At 36.3% G+C, this 20,572-nt stretch overlaps 1 protein-coding gene across 1 annotated transcript in view; it reads right to left on the minus strand.

Annotated features, from left to right (window-relative positions):
- Positions 1-19,228: 19,228 nt before the first annotated feature.
- The window catches only part of LOC149244106 (APO protein 4, mitochondrial-like), a 62,327-nt gene continuing 60,983 nt past the window's right edge, over positions 19,229-20,572 (minus strand). Inside the window, exon 3 of the mRNA XM_089374739.1 lies at positions 19,229-20,174. Coding sequence (XP_089230865.1) covers positions 19,244-20,174 — 931 coding nt within the window. The 3' untranslated portion in view covers positions 19,229-19,243. The remainder of the gene's footprint in view (positions 20,175-20,572) is intronic.

Genomic DNA, 20,572 nt, shown 5'->3' on the forward strand with positions numbered 1-20,572 from the left:
ACTCTCTATAATTTTAAGTTCATAAGTCAAATTAATTTAACTATAGGCTCATGGATGTATAACATCCTAACTCTATGCAATAGTAGTCATGCAATCTAGAAATATCTCATGATTTTCTAAAAATGCTAAAGTTTCATTTTCATGCATTTCACTTTGATTCTTCTGTGCTTGTACAACTCCCAATGCCATTTTACCCTCTCGTTGCGCAACTTTCTTTCAAGTTATAGAAACAAGGTATGGTATCTTTTATAGATATAAATATGTTTTTGTTATTTATTTTACCTCTATTTTTTTAGTTTTCATTTTCATTTTTATTATTTTCCCCTTTTTTTTAATATTCGGCTTTTAGGTCGTCGATACAAATATGTCGTAATTTTGAGCTCACAAAAAAGGAGTTTTCTACTTGTAGCATATCTTGTCAATTTGAGAGTTGTTTTTAAGATTTTGGTTGCAAGGCTACAAATTGTGTGAACCATGAGTTTCAAAGAAGTTACAATTTTGATCCTAAACAAAAATGTGTTATTGGGAGCACCATTGTTCGATTATGAGATTGATTTTAAAGTTTTGGTTGCAATTTTACATGCTCTTAAAACAATGAATTCGAACTAATAATTTTAACTTGAATATTTTGTTTTAAAAAAAGAAAACAAAACCTTTTGTGCCACTTTTCACTTCAAAGGTTGACTTTAATGGTTTTATTCACAAAAAATGCTAAATTGTTAACCTTGAAAAAAAATGTTACCGATAGCACCAATATTTGAAAGAAGGGTAGAATAGTGCCTAAACGTAACCTCAAAAAGATTTAGAGGGTTCTTTTCAAGTCAATAATTATATTTTTTCCACCACTAGAAGTTGAATGGACGTTGAACAGAAAAGTGTTGGTGACTTCATGTAGAGCTCACCCAGGAAATTGCACAACAAAGAGAAGAGTGTGCAAAATGAAGAGTTAACAATATGAAGAGTTACTTGCATCTCCAACCCAAGAAAAAGTTATCCAAGTTGTAGTAGAAAAATAGGTCAATGTCAATAATGAAGTGAGTTGTTCAGTGGAAGAAGGAAACTGCAAAGAAGGATATCAAGCATGGGTTATTGCAACTTGATTACAAAATGGCTAGCCATCTAGTAAACCAATGTACCCTTGAACAAACAATCGAAGTAACTAAGTGGTATATGGGGGTTGGATAATTCATGAGGATTGTATTGCACAAAAAGATTGTCATTTAATTGGCATCACTACAAAGATGGGAGTGTCATGCAAGCATGTGAAACAACAAATAATTGTTTCCATGTCAAGAAGAAATTGATCCAAACATAAGAGGGAAACGCATACTTTCTCCTTTGGAGTCACTATGTGATGGCATAGTTGTCAAAGATCTCATAGAACAAAAACAAACCAAAATTTGACTTGGCCTTCATTTGCTACTAAGATGAGCCATCTCTAAGTCTGAGAATTCAAGAGACTTTCACATTGAATATGGAAATGAATTCTAATTGCAAAGTTTGAATCTAAATATTTCTCAGCACTAAGAGTCAATGCAAATAATTATGCATTTTAGGATCAAGCAAAAAAAGAACCAAAAATAGAGTTATAGCTAAAACCAAAACTAGTAGCTAGAACCACAAAGCAAAGCCAGAGTTAGAGTTGTGGCCAAGAGCCAAAGGTAAAGCCATGTTCCGAAGAAGTAGAAAAAAGCCACATTGATCCAAATTAGTTTCTTCTAAGATTTTGGAGACCAAAAATCCTCTCAAGAGGGAGGTATGATCCAAAATGGTTCTAAACACAAGATAATGGTTGGAAGGCTCAATGCCTAAGTGCAAATCAATAATTAATGAGGGTGTGAAAATAACAAAATACAATGTGAGTCTTAAAAAATAAATGGGACAAAAGAGGGGAAAGAAAAGAATTAAATAAAACACACAAATTAAAATAGAAGAGGAAAAAATAGACGTGAATGGGCATTAAATGGTGAATCTTTTGACCTTCCCATTACACATTGTGTTGTTATATATCCTTGTAATTGGAATCTTAAATGGTATTTTGGTCGAGGGGAGTATGCATAAAAAGCCATGAGTTGCATAGTAAATAAATATTGCAAAAATAAGAGCATTGAGTAACCATTTAATGTTGGCTTTCCAATTTGGATTTTCAAAGTAAACATTGTGTTTGCGTGATGAAATTTTATCAATGGATATATTAATTGAAGTGATTGAGTCATTATTGATTTCATTGTGTTTAAAATGTTGCTTGTAATTGGCTTTATGGTTCTAAGGATGAATTCTCAGTTGTAGTTGTATTACTTCACTAAGAATTTAATTCTCCACTAGCATTTGATGAATGTTAATATCTCTATATTCCCACCATGCATCTTACTCTTAGATTTGAGATCAAGGGTTGGAGTTTCTAAATTTAATTCCCAAGGAAGAACAAAATTTAGTCCTCAAGACAATTGACATCATAACCATGTGTTCATAAAATGAATTCGAGATTATATGAAACCATATGTTGTCAATTCTACTCCAAGAGGGCCATATTTTATGAGTTATCTGTGGAGCTGACCACAAGCTATGCAAGCCATACATAGCCTTAGTATGTTATCAACTCCTTGAGGTAATATAAATTGGTGTTTACGCATACATATGTTAACATTCGAAATTGTGCAAAGTGAAGAGTTTAATTTCTTAGGAAAAGTATAGTCTTTATTCCTTGACCATATATTGATTGGTTGGGTAGAGATGGCCATACAATGGCTCAAATGAATTAATAAATTGTTGAATAATTAAACAAGTGTCTAGCCTAATACTTGTATGTAAATATTTTTCATCTAACCTTTCAGTGATTCATGAAATGCATTAGATTTAATTTACAAGTATTCTTTGCATTAAAATGTCAAGTTGAAGCTTCAACCTATACATATAAAAATTGGGAGTGAGGGATTGGTTTTTCTTCTTGACTATTAAGATGAGATGTTTTTCGACAACAACATCATCGTCCTTCCTTCAGATGGGGAGATCTTTGTCTTTCCTAAGGGCAGTGTCTTCATCAAAGGTAACATCTTGACTTACTTCCACATCTCTTTGACCAGGTACATAGATTCTATACACCTTTGAATTTTCACTGGAGCCGACGAATATACCTTTCTTCCAAAAAGTAGTGAAGACTTCCTTGGGTGTCTTAAAATCCAAAGCTTGATGTAGGTTCCTATTTTGAACATATACAACAGTGTTGGCAGTTTCTCCCCATAAGAACTTTGGTAGACCTTGATCATAAATCATGGCACAGGTGGCTTCCATAATAATTCGATTCTTTCTTTCAGCAACACCATTCTACTCAAGAGTGCACAGAACATTTGTCTCCCTCTTAATGACAACCTCTCTACAAAAGTCAATGAATTCATTTGATTCATATTTGGTTCCATTGTCGGTCCTCAACGTCTTTATCTTCTTCCTTGTTTGATTCTCTATTGATGCTTTAAAAGAATGGAACCATTTGAACACTTCATCCTTTCTCTTCAAGAAATAGATCCATGTTTTGCGTGAGTAGTCATCCACAAAGATTGCATAATGTGAGTATCCCCCTAATGAAGTTACAGGGCAAGAAACCAAACAAGTCAGAATGGACCAATTGAAGAATATTAGTAGTCTTGCTTTCACTAGAAGGCAATGGTCCCTTTGTATGTTCCCAACTGCACAACCCTGAGAAACTCCTTCATGATTCATGTTAAACTCAAGCATAATTCAGAAACTCGGGCATTAACTCCTTTGTAATGTAAGTGGGAAAATCATCGGTGCCATAATTCACATTGAAGAGAAGTATCACTTGTCAAAGCTCCCAAATGACTTCCACCAACTTGATAGAGACCATCAACCCTAAATCCAAGAGTAAATGCATCTTTAGGGTTTCTTTGCCAAATACGTACCTTTCCTTCAATTAATTCTACCTTGAAGCCTTTGTCTTCCATTGCAGAAATAGATATCAGGTTCTTCTTCAGATCGGGCACATACAACACATCTTGTAGATGGATGGTTTGACCTTGATTCAAGTGAAGAGTGACAGTTCCTATCCCTTTCACAGGGTAGGTGGCATTATCTCCAAGTATGATCTTTAAATTAGTTTTATTTTCAACCAAATTTGAGACAGCCTCCTTATACCTAGTGAAGTGCCTTGAGGCTCTACTATTGATCAACCAATGATCCAAATTATCCATTAGAGAGGCAGTGGATAGAGCAGAAATAAGATAAAACTCATCTTGTTTTTCTCCAACATTACTCTCATCATTACCTGGCATTTCTTGTCCTTTTGGGAGGTCAACCATTTCCATTTCAAGCAGCAGAAACATTCCTCTTTCCTTTGTTATTGAACATGTTGTTCCTTTGATTTCCATTGCCTTTGAAGTTGTTGTTGTTGTCATCATCCCTTGGAGAATTCTTCTTGTGAGGACACTCTCTAGCATAGTTGTCGAACCTATTGCAATTATAGCACCTTCCTTTTCTTCCTTCTTTGAATCCCTTCTTAGATCCTTGACCCTGTGTCCTTGGACCATAATTATTCTTCCTTTTGCATGAGCGAAGAAGGCAGTAGGCTCATTCCATTGGAGGGCTTATCTCTCTCCATCATCCTAGTCTCCTCTTGAGTGCATCTAGCCAATAACTCATCGAAACCATATATCCTATCAGTGTTGAGAATGGTGGTGGTAAATACATCACATGGTCTTGAAAGTCCTCCAAGTGCAATGAGAGTGAGCTCCATCTCAGCAATAACTTCTCCAATAGATAGTAGGTCATTCTTGATTTGTGTTATTCTCATGAAGTAGGATTGGATAGACTCCCCTTATACATCTTGATATCCTTCAACTTGTTTTTGAGAAAGAGGGTTTGATTTGCATTGTTCACTTTGAACATTCCAACCAGATTATCATATATTTCTTTAGAAGTTCCCAAATCAAAAATATAGAAAACCAAATGCTTTTGAATGGTGTCAATTAAAATATTATTTTATTTGACCTCACCTTTTCTATATTTCGTCTTCGCAACAGTCAATGCATTTGAAGGAGGCTCCACCATTTTTCCCTACACATAGTCCAATACTTGCTCCTCCAAAGTCATCTTCCATGCATGATAGTCAAGTTTTTCATTGAGCTTGTCCTCAGTCTTGAAGTAAGATGTAGAGGCCATGGAGACTTGTCCAATACTCTTTATCCAATAGATATCTTAGTGATTGATGTTCTCTCTCTTGCTTGGGCTTTGTCTTCACCTAGGCTATGATACCATGTTAATTTTAGTTAACAATGGTATGTTCTATGCTTGCAACAATTTCTTCAATGTCCTTTACTTAACCCAATAACAATTTCCAATAGAAATCACATTAATCATGACATCGACAAAAACTATAGATAGAAGATGAACAATAAAAGCAAAAGACAAGCCAAGACAAGAGAACACCAGTATTTGGTGAATGCAAGGGAAAAACCCCAAGATGGGGAAAACCCTTTGATCAATTCTTATTATTATTATATCAAATGTTCAGTAGAGAGAGAGAGAGAGAGTACAATAAAGTCAAAATTGACTTGCCAATAGATTATCAAAACAACCCTGTCAAATTTGTAATTTTGTCCCTCGTTGACAATGGTCAAATCAGCAATAGTGTGTGCCCTAACAAGTTGAACGGTCAAGGGTCAAAATATCCCTTTAGCATCTCGGTCAAAGTGCATTTAACTCAGCCTCATCAATTGGTCAAACAACAATCAAAATAGTCCTCTATATAGCATTCAAACCCAGTTAAACAAAGTCAACCATGTTGTCAAACAGGCCTGCAGTCAATGTAGGTCAAACATCCCAAAAAATCTCAATTTTTGTGCAAATGAATGCAGCCTCTTGAGACAGAAATTCTCCCTGAAAATCAAAGTCAAAAGGTGCCCAGAAATTCAAAATCAACGCTAGTCAATGTTGGAATTATTGGGGGGGTGAATCAGTATTTCTTTTCAGTTATTATTTTTTATTAGTTAAAAACATTTATAATTGGAACACAGAAGTAGATAATAGGAATAAATGCTTTTATTAATGTAATTTTTTGCAATAAATCAAGTACAAGATATATATATATATATATCTGGCTTCAATTTGTTGCCAAGCACCAACTTGGACTTTTTGTGAGGCTGCAACCTCTAGAGCACCAACTCTGTCTTGTCAAGGCACCAACCCTGGATTTAGGAGCACCAACTCCCAAGGCACCAATCCTTCTAGTTTTGAGGCACCAACCTTAAGGACTCCAACCCTCTGTTGTAGATTGTCTGGATCTGTTTGGTTGTAATTCTCTGCTCCCAATCCTGCTAGAACTGTGACTACTTGTGTCCTTCTGCTTCTTCCACCTCTGCCAGAACATTGGCTTCCTCTGTTTCTTACAGTTTCCCAGCCCACAAAATTTCCTTGTCTTCTGTTTTATATCTTGATACGCCACACCTTTGGCTTCCCTTTAGCTCACTTGACCTTTTGCATCCCCTCTTGATCACTTGGTCTTCGACTTCCTCTGTCTCTTCAAATCCATAAATACACATAGGACACGTTAATGTGGAAGAGGGACCTAATTACAATAATGTTGCATATTAAAGAGAATATCAGAGAGGCCCCCTTTTTTAATATTCATACAATATACATTAATAATCTCACAATCACAATTGGAGCTTTAATATGATAAGGCCTTAAGCCTTTAAACTCGGGACCACACAACATATTGAAATACAAGAATACACATGGAATACACGAAAAACCCCGCTCTGAAACAGTTAGTCGGACTTCAAATATTTATACACCCAGACATATATATCGTCGGGTCTGCACATAACATAGTCGATTCCCAACTGCCGACGGAGCGGATGTGATATGGTATTAAACAGTTATTGATAAGTCTGTCAGGTCCACACCCTTATCGCAATCACAGGTTTGACATTCCTTTGTACATTGCAATTACCGCAGATGCGACATTTGATTAAGCCATGCTATAATGGTGTAGTCGGGTCCGCAATTATATCGCAATCGACGGATTTCAATGTGGCAAAACTTTAACAAGGCTTACGATATTGCGACGAACGCGATATTACAATAGGGCATGTTATAACGTTGCAGCGGGTCCGCATACGTATCGCAATCGGCATTTTAATGTGGCAAGGCTTTACAAGAGTGTTGCGATATGGCGGATGCGAAGTAACTTTAAAGTCTATTACAATGGAATCCTCGGGCCCGTGTAGTGTATCGCATCTGTATATAATATATATATATATATAATCGCAATCGCATATTTGATGTGCCATCCCTTTAAAACTTATGAAATGATATTAAGTGGTATTCCTTAGCGATCCTCCATCGTTGATCTGCTCACGATCCAAAAGTCAACACTTAACCCGATCAATCCAAAACCATCTGTTGATCCTTTGCCGTCAATCAACCCATGCTGGATCCAACGGCTTGCATGAATTTCAGGTGAGAAATTTGCAAGGGAAATAACCACCCGAAGAAGTGGTTTTCTCTCTCCACTCGAAGTGCTACGTGTTGCCCATTGAATGGAATCGGGCGCTCTCCTCTAAATACCACTTACCGCCTAGCGTCCACCTGAAAAACACTGCTTATAGTTGTTGAACACTCCAATAGCTCTTTCCGCTCTTCTCTAGTCTGATATGGCTCCACGATGGCTTCCAATAGCTCTTCTCTGATATTCCTCCTCTATCTCATGATATGGCTCCTCTGTTAACACCTCTGATGCTTTGTTGCTCTTTGTTCTTCCGATAGCGGTTTCTCATTGGACATATCTCTCTGTGACTTATGTACCTTCGCTGATGCAATCCTCTTTCCAGTGGATTTACTCCTGTTCTTCACAAGTCTGCTCTGCTTCTCCTTGGCTTCATATTGACATTAATGACAATCTAGATCAAAAATCTCCCCCTTTGTCATTAATGGCAATATTCTTCTTCTCTCCCCCTTTGACATCAAGGACTCCCCCTGTCCTACAATATCTTTATGAATCAACTTAAGTGATGCTAAAGAGATAACTCCCATCTTTTGACAAAGATGTTCAAATGCTTCTCGAGGAAGAGGTTTTTTGAAAATAACAGCTATCTGCTCCCTAGTATTGATATATTCCAAGATGATGTTTTGTTCAGCTACTTGTTCATGAAGGAAATGATACTTGATTGGTATATGTTTGGTCTTTGAGTGAATCACTGGATTTTTGTTGAGGCTGATCGTACTTGTGTTATCACAATAGATGGTAATTAGGTGATTTGTGCCTATGTTGACATCTTTTAGAGCTTCCTTCATCCATAGTATTTGAGTACAACAATCTGCGGCAGCTATATACTCGGCTTCAGCTGTAGATAGTGAAATGGATGTCTATTTTTTACTGAGCCAAGATACTAAACAATCTCCTAGGAAGAATGCATTTCCACTAGTACTTTTTCGATCATCGACACTTCCGGCCCAATTATCATCGGAGTATGCAGTCATAGTAAGAGTTAAGCTCTTATAGTACCAAAGACCGAAATCAAAAGTTCCTTTCAGGTATCTGAGAATTCTTTTTACAGCCATCAAATGGGATTGTTTAGGAGCTTATTGAAATCTTCCCACCATTCCTACTGCTTGCGTAATGTCAGGTCTTGTAGCAGTTAAGTACAAAAGGGCTCCAATTATTGACCTGTAATGAGTTGCATCTACCGGAGGGGAGTCACCATTTTTTCTCAATTTGAAATTTGTGGTCATAGGTGTGCTCATGGGTGCACAGTCTTCCATTCCATATCTTTTAAGCATGTCTTTAAGATATTTGGCTTGAGATATAAACAAGCCTGTCATGGTTTGAGATACTTGTAGTCCAAGGAAGTGAGATAACTCTCCTATCATCGACATCTCGAACTCTTTTGACATGTTTTGAGAAAATTCATGGCTCATCTCATCATTATTACTAGCAAAAATCAGATCATCAACATAAACAAGTGTGACTAGTAACTTATCCTCATCCGTCTTTATGTAGAGATTACTTCCTGCCACCCCCTTCTTGAAGCCTTGTTGTTGTAGATAGTGATCCAATCTTGCGTACCAAGCTCTAGGAGCTTGTTTCAACCCATATAATGCCTTTTTCAACTTACAAACAAAGTCTTTTCCTTCTGTTAGATTAAACCCTTCTGGTTGCTCCATGTAGACTTCTTCCTTGAGTTCCCCATTCAGAAATGTTGATTTTATGTCCATTTGATAGATTTTGAATCCTTTTGAGCAAGCAAATGCCAAGCACATCGTGATAGCTTCCATACGAGCTACTGGTGCAAATGTTTCTTCAAAGTCAATTCCTTCAACTTGTGAATAGCCTTTACAAACAAGCCTTGCCTTGTTTCTGATGATTTGTCCATCTTCATTCATTTTGATTTTGAATACCCACTTGGTTCGTAATTATGTTTTTGTCCTTTGGACGAGGTACCAGCTCCCATGTCTCATTCTTCTCAATTTGAGACATTTCTTCTTCCATGGCTTTCACCCAGTGAGGATCCTTACTTGCTTGAGTAAATGTTTCTGGCTCTATCATGGATAGAAGAGCAACATCATTTTTCCTTGGTGTGTTTGTCATTCTTCTTCGTGTCTGCATACCTTCATCTACATTGCCAATAATCTGCTCTTCTGGGTGATATTTTTGGAGAAACTTCGTCTTTGAAGGGGTTTGAGATGGTTCTTTTTCATTGGGTTTTTCTTGATCTATTTCTTCTTTTTCAGGTTCTTCTTCCTCAATGAGAGGATCAACTTCATGTTCTTCAATTTCTTTTTCTGGAAGGTCTTCATCAATCTTTACATCAATGCTTTCCACTATTTTCCGCAGTCGATTATTATAGCACTTGTAGGCTTTGCTTCTTATAGAATATCCAAGAAAGATCCCTTTGTCAAGCCGAGAATCAAACTTTCCTGTTGAGCCATCATTGATTTTTATGAAGCACTTGCTTCCAAAAATCTTGAAGTGTTTTACTGAAGCAGGTCTTCCTTTCCATAATTCATAAGGAGTCTTTTCATTATTTGGTCTTAATTAAGTTCGATTCAAGGTATAGACAGATGTCCCGACTGCTTCTTTCCAGAATTTTGTCTGCAAATTAGTTGTTATTAAGATTGTTCTTGCCATTTCTTGAACTGTTCAGTTTCTTCTTTCAACTACCCCATTTTGCTTTGGTGTTCTGGCAGCAGATATTTCTCTTTTGATTCCATGTATTTTACAGAATTCATCAAATTATTTTGACGTGAATTCTCCCCCTCTATCTATTCTGAGACACTTAATCTTAGAGTCCTTTTCATTTCCACAAGAGCTTTAAGATTCTTAAAACACTTAAATGCTTTAGATTTATATTTTATAAAATATACCCACATCATTCTAGTATAATCATCAACAAATAAAGCAAAGTACCTTTCTCCTTGGAGTGTCGGAGTTCTAGTTGGTCCACATAAATCAGCATGAATGATCTCCAAAGGCTTTGATGTAGAAAACTCCTTGGTATTGTGACTTGTTCTAGTTTGCTTTCCATGTTGACATCGGCCACATACTCCTTGATTTGGTTTGAATAACTTTGGGATGTCTCTTACTGCATTTATCTTGCTAATATTGATCAAATTATCGAAGCTCGTATGTCCAAGTCGCTTGTGCCACAACCAACTTTCATATGTTTGACTTAAGTAGCATTTATCTTCTTGAATCTTGTTCAGAACGTAAATGTTGTCTGGTGTTCTAACCCCTTTCGCCACAAGTTCCCCTGAGGAAGAGTTCCTTATTTCATAGTCTTTGGTGCTAAAGACAACATTATGTCCTTGATCACAGATTTGGCTAACACTCAGGGGGTTGTGTTTGAGCCCGTCTACTAGCAAAGCATTTTGAGATTTTCCTTTTCCATTAATAATAGTAACAGTTCCTTTTCCATTAATAATAGTAACAGTTCCTTTTCCAGCAATTTTCGCAAATCCACTTCCAAAGGATACATTTCCTTCCTTTTTGTTCAATGAGACAAACTTCCTTCTGTCCCCTGTCATGTGTCTGGAGCAACCACTATCCACAAACCAATGATTTTCATTATTTTGAGCACACAGAGCTAGGCCACATTTATCCGTGTTGGGATTCTCACTTTTTGCTTTTCCTCTTTTGAGTGGGCAATTTTGTTCATTGTGTCCATTATTGTTACATAATGAGAAAATCAGATCAAATTTGGCCAAGGGATCAAAAGAATTGTAGGTCTTGATTTTTCCTTGCCCTTTGGGGCCATATGGTTTGTTTATTTGATCCTTCTGTTTTGGTGTGTCATTCTTACAAGCCATGCAATGTCTAGCTTGATGACCAAAATTTTTACAATGGAAACAATGCCCAAAAAAGATAGTTTTGTACCTGTTGTAATAGCCACGATTTGAATCAACATTCTTCCTTGGAGTTACTCCCGCTTCGTTCTTTGAATTTGAGATGGACCTTTGATGAAATACTATTTTGTATCTGTTGTAGCATCCATGATTCGAATCAACATTCTTCCTTGGAGTTACTCTCTCTTCATTCTTTGGATCTGGGATGAGCCTTTGATGAAATAATCTTTCTTCCTTTGGGTTGCTGGAAAGTACATCGGCATAGCTTTTCGCATTATTCTTAGTGCTTGATGATTCTCCTTTAAAACCTATTCCAGATTTATCACGTTGAGGTTTTTGATTATTTAGGATAGTGTCAAGTATTTGAGAGCTTTTCCAACCCCTTTTAACTTGCTCCAATTCCTTCCTCAGAGATACTATTTCGGCTTCACGTTCTTCGCAAGCTTCTTCTTTTTCTTTTGGCTTATTTTTCAAGAGATCTTCCCTTCTTTTTGTTTCCTCGTTTTCTACCTTGAGAGAAATGATTTTATTCCGTAATTTCTTATTTTCTTCAATGGCACTTATTAATAATTCATCTACATTTCCTTCTAGCCCTAAGTCATCATCATTTGTGAATGCCATGAATAATACTTCTTGGCTTCCAGCATGGTCATTTTCTTCATCTGATTCTTCATTACCTCCTTTGTGGTGAGGGAACTGGTCAATTGATTTCTTTTTGATTACTACAAATTCATCTTCATCAGACTCATCTTGCTTAGAGAGGAAATTCTTCTTATTGAACCCTTTCTTTTTGTATACCATCCTTTTATAATTTTCTTCATCATCACTATCATGCTTATGAGGACATTTTGCAACATAATGACCTATTTTTCTACAATTGAAACAAATAAGAGGGTATCTACCTTTTAGCTTAGATCCTCTCTTCAGCCTTCGTACAAATTGCGCCAATTCGGATTCAACATCGGAGTCATCACTACTGACATTCCTTTCTTTCCCCTTTTTTGATTTTGAGGCCTTGAATGCTGCATCTTTGGAACTTGGGCAACCTTTTCTCATCTCATAGGCAATGAGGATTCCATGGAGTTCATCCATCTTGAGAGTATTTAGATCCTTCACTTCTTCTGTGGCACTTACTTTGGAGTCAAATCTGTCTGGGAGAGATCTTAAGACCTTTTGAACAATGGTGCTTTCTTCAATGTTTTCTCCCAATCCTTTAAGAGAGTTGACCACTTCAACTACTCGGAGAAAGTATGACGCAATATCTTCTTCATCATCCATTTTCAGACTTTCAAATTGCCTTATATGAGTTTGAAGCTTAGCCTTCTCGACTTTGGAGTCCCCATCGTATAAGCTAATTAGCTTATCCCATACTTCTTTGGCAGAGTTACAATTCATGACTTTTGTAAATTCAGAATCAGTGATTCCACTGGTGATGGAGTTTAAGGCTTTTGCATTTGCAATGTAGACTTTCCTCTCATCTTGATCTGTTGGAAGAGTGGAAGGAGCTATGTACTCATTTAAGACCGAATGCCAAACTTCAGGTCCAAGGGACATTAAGTAATAGGACATTCTCTTTTTCCAGAAACCAAAATTTGTGCCATTGAACAGAGGAGGTCTTCCTGACACTTCTTGATTTCTCGTCATGACTAAGAATCCTTCTCCAAGCTATTAGGCTGATATGAAGAAGCCCAGATCTGATACCAATTGTTGGAAATACTAGGGGGGGTGAATCAGTATTTCTTTTCAGTTATTATTTTTTATTAGTTAAAAACATTTATAATTGGAACACAGAAGTAGATAACAGGAATAAATGCTTTTATTAATGTAATTTTTGCAATAAATCAAGTACAATATATATATATATATATATATATATATGGCTTCAATATGTTGCCAAGCACCAACTTGGACTTTTTGTGACGCTCCAACCTCCAAAGCACCAACCCTGTCTTGTCAAGGCACCAACCTTGGATTTAAGAGCACCAACTCCTAGGACACCAATCCTTCCAGTTTTGAGGCACCAACCTCAAGGGCTCTAGCCCTCTGCTGTAGACTGTCTGGATCTGTTTGGTTGTAATTCTCTGCTCCCAATCCTGCTGGACCTGTGACTACTTCTGTCCTCCTGCTTCTTCCACCTCTACCAGAACTTCAACTTCCTCTATTTCCTACAGTTTGCCAGCACACAAACTTTCCTTGTCTTCTGTTTTATATCTTGATACGCCACACCTTTAGCTTCCCTTTCGCTCGCTCAACCTTTCGCATCCCCTCTTGATCGCTTGGTCTTCGGCTTCCTCTATCTCTTCAAATCCATCAATACACACAAGACACGTTAATGTGGAAGAGAGGCCGAATTACAATAATGTTGCATATTAAAGAAAATATCAGAGAGGCCCCCTTTTTCAATATTCATACAATATACATTAATAATCCTGCAACCGCAATTGAAGCTTTAATATGACAAGGCCTTAAGCCTTTAAACCCGGGGCCACACAACATATTGAAATACAAGGATACACATGGAATACACGGAAAACCCCGCTCTAAAACACTTAGCCGGACTTCATATATTTATACACCCGGACATATATATCGTCGGGTCCGCACATAACATAGACGATTCCCAACTATCGACAGAGCAGATGCAATATGGTATTAAACAGTTATTGATAAGTCCGTTGGGTCCACACCCTTATCGCAATCACAGGTTTGACATTCCTTTGTACATTGCGATTACCGCAGATGCGACATTTGATTAAGCCATGCTATAATGGTGTAATCGGGTCCGCAATTATATCACAATCGGTGGATTTCAATGTGGCAAAACTTTAACAAGGCTTGCGATATTGCGACGGACGCGATATTACAATAGTGCATGTTATAACGTTGCAGCGAGTCCGCATACATATCGCAATCGGCATTTTAATGTGGCAAGGCTTTACAAGAGTCTTGCGATATCGTTTATGCGATGTAACTTTAAAGTCTATTACAATGGAATCGTCGGGCCCGTGTATTGTATCGCATCTGTATAAAATATATATATATATATATGTCGCAATCGCATATTTGATGTGCCATCACTTTATAACTTATGAAATGATATTAAGCAGTATTCCTTAGCGATCCTCCACCATTGATCTGCTCATGATCCGACAGTCAACACTTAACTCGATCAATCCAAAACCGTCCGTTGATACTTTGTCGTCGATCAACCCGCGCTGGATCCAACAGCCTGCATGAATTTCGGGTGAGCAATTTGCAAGGGAAATAACCACCCGAAGAAGTGGTTTTCTCTCTCCACCCGAGTGCTACGTGTCGCCCATTGAATGGAATCGGGCGCTCTCTAAATACCACTTACCACCTAGCGTCCACCCGAAAACCACTGCTTATAGTTGTTGAACGCTCCAATAGCTCTTTTCGCTCTTCTCTGGTCTGATATGGCTCCACGATGGCTTCCAATAGCTCTTCTATGATATTCCTCCTCTATCTCATGATATGGCTCCTCTGTTAACACCTTTGATGCTTTGTTGCTCTTTGTTCTTCCGATAGCGGTTTCTCATTCAACATATCTCTCTGTGACTTATGTACCTTCGTTGATGTGATCCTCTTTCCAGTGGCTTTGCTCCTGTTCTTCACAAGTCTGCTCTGCTTCTCCTTGGCTTCATATTGACATTAGTGACAATCTAGATCAACAGTCAAACCCTTGTCAAACTGCAAAAAAATTTAGAAATTTTAGCCTTGTAATTGTTTCCTCCTTCCTGCCACAAGTGTGAATAAATTAGCTGCCCAATGAGGTGTACGAACCAATCAGATGAGGAGAGAGAAGAATGTGTGAGTTGATAAAGTGCCAAATGGGGTGGGAGGTCTCTCTTATTTATATGAATCGATGAGGGTCAAAATACATGTTTGTTGGGCTTCATGAGCCTCCATGATGATGTGGTCGACCTTGACAATTTACACGTGTGGGCTTCACTTCAAAAACATATTTCTCCTTGTCCAAATATAGTGATGTTTAGGCCAATTTTGTCCTCTCAAAAAGAGAAATTCAATGCAAAAGTTATCTACATAAAATTAGCTGTCCAAAGTGGAATTTGGTCCTAGTTTCCAACTTTAATAAAGTCCTCCTCCATTTACCAATTAGTTGCCTTTCTCAAGGTCTTGTGTTCTCTATGTGGTATGTCTTTCTCCTCTCCTTAGTCTTGCTTTTGTTTCTCATTGAGTTAAATCCCTAACACTAATCTCCAAAGTGATTGATGGTTGAGTTTACATCTCCCCTCTCTTGAGATTGACAATTGAGATTAAAACATAATCACTAAAGTAAATACTTTACTTTTCCTAAATTTCTTTAGCTCAATAGCCAACATAATTAATTACATGTTTTTCCTAAGTTAGAATTCAGCTAAGTTTGAAAAGCAACTTACATGTTTTTCCTAAGTTAGACTTAAGCTAAGTTTGAAAAGCAACTTACATGTTTTGCCTAAGTTAGACTTAAGCTAAGTTTCAAAAGCAACTTACTCAATGCTTGAGAAAATATTCTAAAAAGACTTTGGGCAGCTTTTGCATGACTAGACACTTAAACCTATGCAAAATTACATGCCCAAGCTACAATCATCAAGTGAAACATTCATTTTCACCACAACTGAAATGAGATGTGAACGTATTTACCTCTATGTACAACACATGTCAAAGTTGTTAAAGGTGAAACAATGTAACATCAACTTTGACTTTGTATTAGTCATTCCCCATGCCTAAAGAGCCATACAGTGATATCATCATTATTTTATTTTGAATTTTACTCAAAACAAAGGAAAAATGATTTAATATTTGTGGCTATGAACCATTTTTTTTAAATGGCTTATTTCTTATCTATAAAATAGGACAATGATGCATGTCAAATCACTAGTTTATCCTTCAAAGAAATCATAAGTTTACTATAAATTCAAAAACTCACAATACTATAACAAGTGAGAAAGATGCCAACATTTGAGTCAATTTTAGAGAAAAGTGTGGAATAAGTTGAACTGCAAGTTACACTATAACTCAACCACTAACAAAGGTTGTGAATTGATGCTTGGTTAATTTACTACATTTGTGACTACTCAAGAAAATAGGATATGGTTTTGGCATAGTAGAGTTTTCTTTCCACCCATGTTAACTTAATTCATAGGTCTTATTTCCAAATTGTTTATGGACGAATTGTAAAGGCATAATGGAGTTATTACTAGACAATTTGAGCACATTCAAGAAATGTAATGGCAAGTGAAAATAAAACATGGAACAAATGAAAAATCCAAAAGCAAAGTTGATTTTCACTAAAAAGAAAAGATATTTCAAGGAGAGATAGTGATAGGTACCCACAAAGAACTTATAACAAGTTAAAAGCAAAGAAGATATGTCTTTTAATATTTTAAAGATGATAAATGAAAATGTGCATCAAATGGTCAACAGTTCATAGATATGTATTTTAAGATTTTAAAGATGATAAATGAAAATGTGCATCAAATGGTCAATAGTTCATAGTTCAAGTAGTTAGGCAGATTATTTGTTCCCGTCCCCACCCAGGTTCAATTCACCGCAAGTGAGATGTTGGTTTGTTGTGACAAGGTTAGAAGGGTAGATAACCCCTATTATAGAGTTCCACTTGAATGTGCCTCATTGCACCTCAACACTTGCTGCTAAGTCACAAGTTATTGGTATATCTAGCTTGCAGATTGTTGAATATGCTCTCAGATTATAGTAGCAGCCAATAAATTTTATCCCAAACCAGCCTATAGATCATTCCAATAAGTTATCAATTCTTATGATATATATATATATATAAAGTTACCAGAGGATATGGGCATCAATCATATTTTTAATATAGTATATTTGTATTCATATCAGGTAAATTTTAAAGCTAAACATCTACCTAAAATGCATTGTAGACACCAAGATTGCTGATAACCGATCCAAGAAAATAAAAATAGTTGGGGCTATTGGAATCAAAAAATACTTGGATGTTGAGTTCGATTAAATACAGCAGCCCTACTAAACTTAAAAAACACAAAATTCAGATTTTTTTGTGTCAAGCTCACAAACTGTAGCAATTAGTTTCATTAGTTAATTATAGAAGTGGTGGGTTGTTTTCTAGTTGAATTTTGGACCGATTGGAATCCCATGCTTTTCATATTTCTAAAAGTAGAAACATTCGTATTTCTAAAAGTTGAAACAGATTTTTTATTAGGATTTGTTTTATGAACTCGTGGCTCTTTTTCTGGAAGGTAAGATGGATATAAGCAATGAGAAGGGATTTTCTGAAAAATAATAGAAAGTAAAACTATTGTGATTTTCCTTTTTCAATCGGTTTCTACTCCTGATTAATCTTTTACATACTTTCCCTGCATGTACGTGTGAGGCCTTATATTTAGAAAGTTCCTAAAAGGACAACCAAGTCATGATATTAATAAGGTTGATTTCTGTGACTAATTCGTCTGCAGATATACAAATTGACTACAAATTGACTTTGGGGAGTAAGGGAGGCAGAATATTTTATAGTCATACAAGCAGTTCCAAGGTGGCTTACATGCATTTGTTAAGCTTTATGTTTAGAAGGTTCCTAAGAGGAAGTTGGGTTGTAATATTGACCAACCTAGATCCATCTTAAATTTGGATCTACCAAGCGCCAAGAGGGATCAACTCTCTTTTCACTCTAAAAGATGTTTGCATCTCAAGAGATTTGATCCCTCTCGGCACTTAGTAGATCTGGATTTAAGATGGATCTAGGTTGGTTTAATTTCCTCCTTTAATTAGGTTATATTCTGTAGAATACAATGGGTCAATACCATTTATTTGTATTTTTATTTTATTTTTATAGGGTTGTTTTTATTTTATATTTTTCATTTTATCTTGACCGTGTTAAAATGTTTACATTACATTACATCAATCTTTTTATTTAATTTAATTTATTTATTTATTTATTTTTATGTAATTTTACTTAGTCAAAATGTTAAACATTACATTACAACATCTCTACTATATTGGGCTGGAGAGTGCCTCTCAGCGTAACAAGCTAGAATTTTTGTGAATATCTGTCTGTGGATATATAGGGTTGAATTTGGAAGGGACGGGAGAGGAGAGTATTTGGTAGTTGTACAAGTGATTCCAGGGTGGCACAAGATATGTGTATCCAACTGTTGTTTCACATACACACCCACACAACAGAATGAGGCAGAATAGTTCTGCATCCAATCATTTTTGTAAATATACAGAGTTGATTTTATAAGAAGGCAGAATAGTTCTGCATCAAATCATTTTTGTAAATATACAGAGTTGATTTTATAAGAGAAATGCACAACAGAAAGTGAAGCAGAGCAGTTCCGCATCAGATTACTTTTGCAGATATACGGAACTGATTGAGACTAAACTGCCAAACAGAGTAGAAGCAGATAATGTCTGCATCAAATTTCCAATTATCGTCATTCACCCACTCCTAATTCAATCTTAACGGTCCTGAATTTTCAACAATATTCATCTTATATTATATTGGAAATTTTCAGCATATATACTCATGGTCTAAAATGAACTTGGAGTTCAAATGGTATTTAAAACGATTTTCTGGTCTTCTAACTATATGTTTGGACCACCAATTAGTCATTTATTTGAAGTTATTTTGTTTTCAGATCTAGTCTATTCAGATCACTTCTCAAACTTGTACAGTTTCTTTCCTAGATTACTCGAACCTTCCCAAATTATGGTTCTATCTATATGTTTGGACCACAAAGAAATTAAACAAATTAGCCAACTTGCCATTTATTTGAACCTATTTTCCTTTCAGATCTACTCTATTGAGATCACTTGTCAAACTTCTATTGTTGCTTTGCTAGACACTTGTCAAACTTCTATTGTTGCTTTGCTAGATTGCTGTAGAAGCATATATTCTATATCTGTAAAGGGATGTGTGCATGTCTAAAAATGAATGAATAAGCAAGTGTAGATTCGAAAAGCACAATAGATAGCACAAGAATAAAATCACGAGTGCATGGAAAAGTAGAAGAAAAGAAAGATAAACCGAAGGTGGTCTCAAACCATTTATCTTCATTATGCAGTGATATTTCTTGGGAATTACTGCCCCGCCTTGCATACATAACTCCACGACAGCAGGAGCATGACCATAACAACCTCTCCACTTATCTAAGAGTGGATGCACATCCTGCTTACGTACATGCCATACGTTCCTTGGAGGAATCAAGTCATCCAAACTAGCAGATTTCCATCTATGTTTCCCATTCAATGGTTGAGATTCAAATGAACGACAAAGCTGCACTTTGTGTCCAATCGGCCCAACATGAACTTCAGGACAGAACCGGCATACTTTAACAGGATACACACGCATAAGCTTTTTAGTTCGGCTCCTCATTATCTCCCAAGCCTGTAGTGTTCTTTGTGCCAACGTAGAGGGCTCTTCTACCAAGGTAGAGCAAGATTCTTCTTTATTGACTAAAACTTTACTCATTTTCTTACGTTTCATATCTAAAAAGTTAAATGGAAGATCATTTTTAAAGTTGCAAAAATTATCTCTTCTCTTCATTAGATATTCAGGAAGCTCTCCTCCTGCTTGTATACAGAGTTCCACAACAGCAGGAACTCTATAAAACTCAAACCTTTCATCATGCTCTATTACATTTTGAAACCTATCATGTAGGTGAAATGTTTCCACAGGAAGAAGAATATCATTGATGCCGCCTTCCATCCAGTCATGCCTCAAATTTTTTGCTCCCCTCTCAAGGCATTGGCATGTGCGAATAAAATGTCCTATATAACCAACATGTAATTCCGAACATCGCCTGCACATGTGAAATAGAAATTAACTTATAAACCACAAGATCCATACACATCGAATCTATTAAAATCAAGAACCAAACCAGCTTAAGAGAATCAAATTTCTATTGGATCACATGTAAGCATGGCTATTCTTTTCAACGAAATACAAATTTTGAACTTCACATGATGAGATGCTATTTTACTATTTATTGAAAATGGTGATATATTTATAATATGTGTATTTGTCACAGTTATCTATTCAATGTGTTGTTACGCTAATGGAAAACAAAAACCATATCTCCAACTGAAAAATCCTGGATGATACATCAGATTTACAATAAAGACTATGCAGATAAGATACGATAATTATATTAATGTCCAATAAATGACAACAAGGTATTTCAATGAGACTGCTGAGTAG

This window comes from Pinus tabuliformis, chromosome 8, assembly GCF_031772625.1.
Source record: "Pinus tabuliformis cultivar Carrire ecotype Pingquan chromosome 8, CPIR1, whole genome shotgun sequence".
NCBI classification, from domain to species: domain Eukaryota; kingdom Viridiplantae; phylum Streptophyta; class Pinopsida; order Pinales; family Pinaceae; genus Pinus; species Pinus tabuliformis.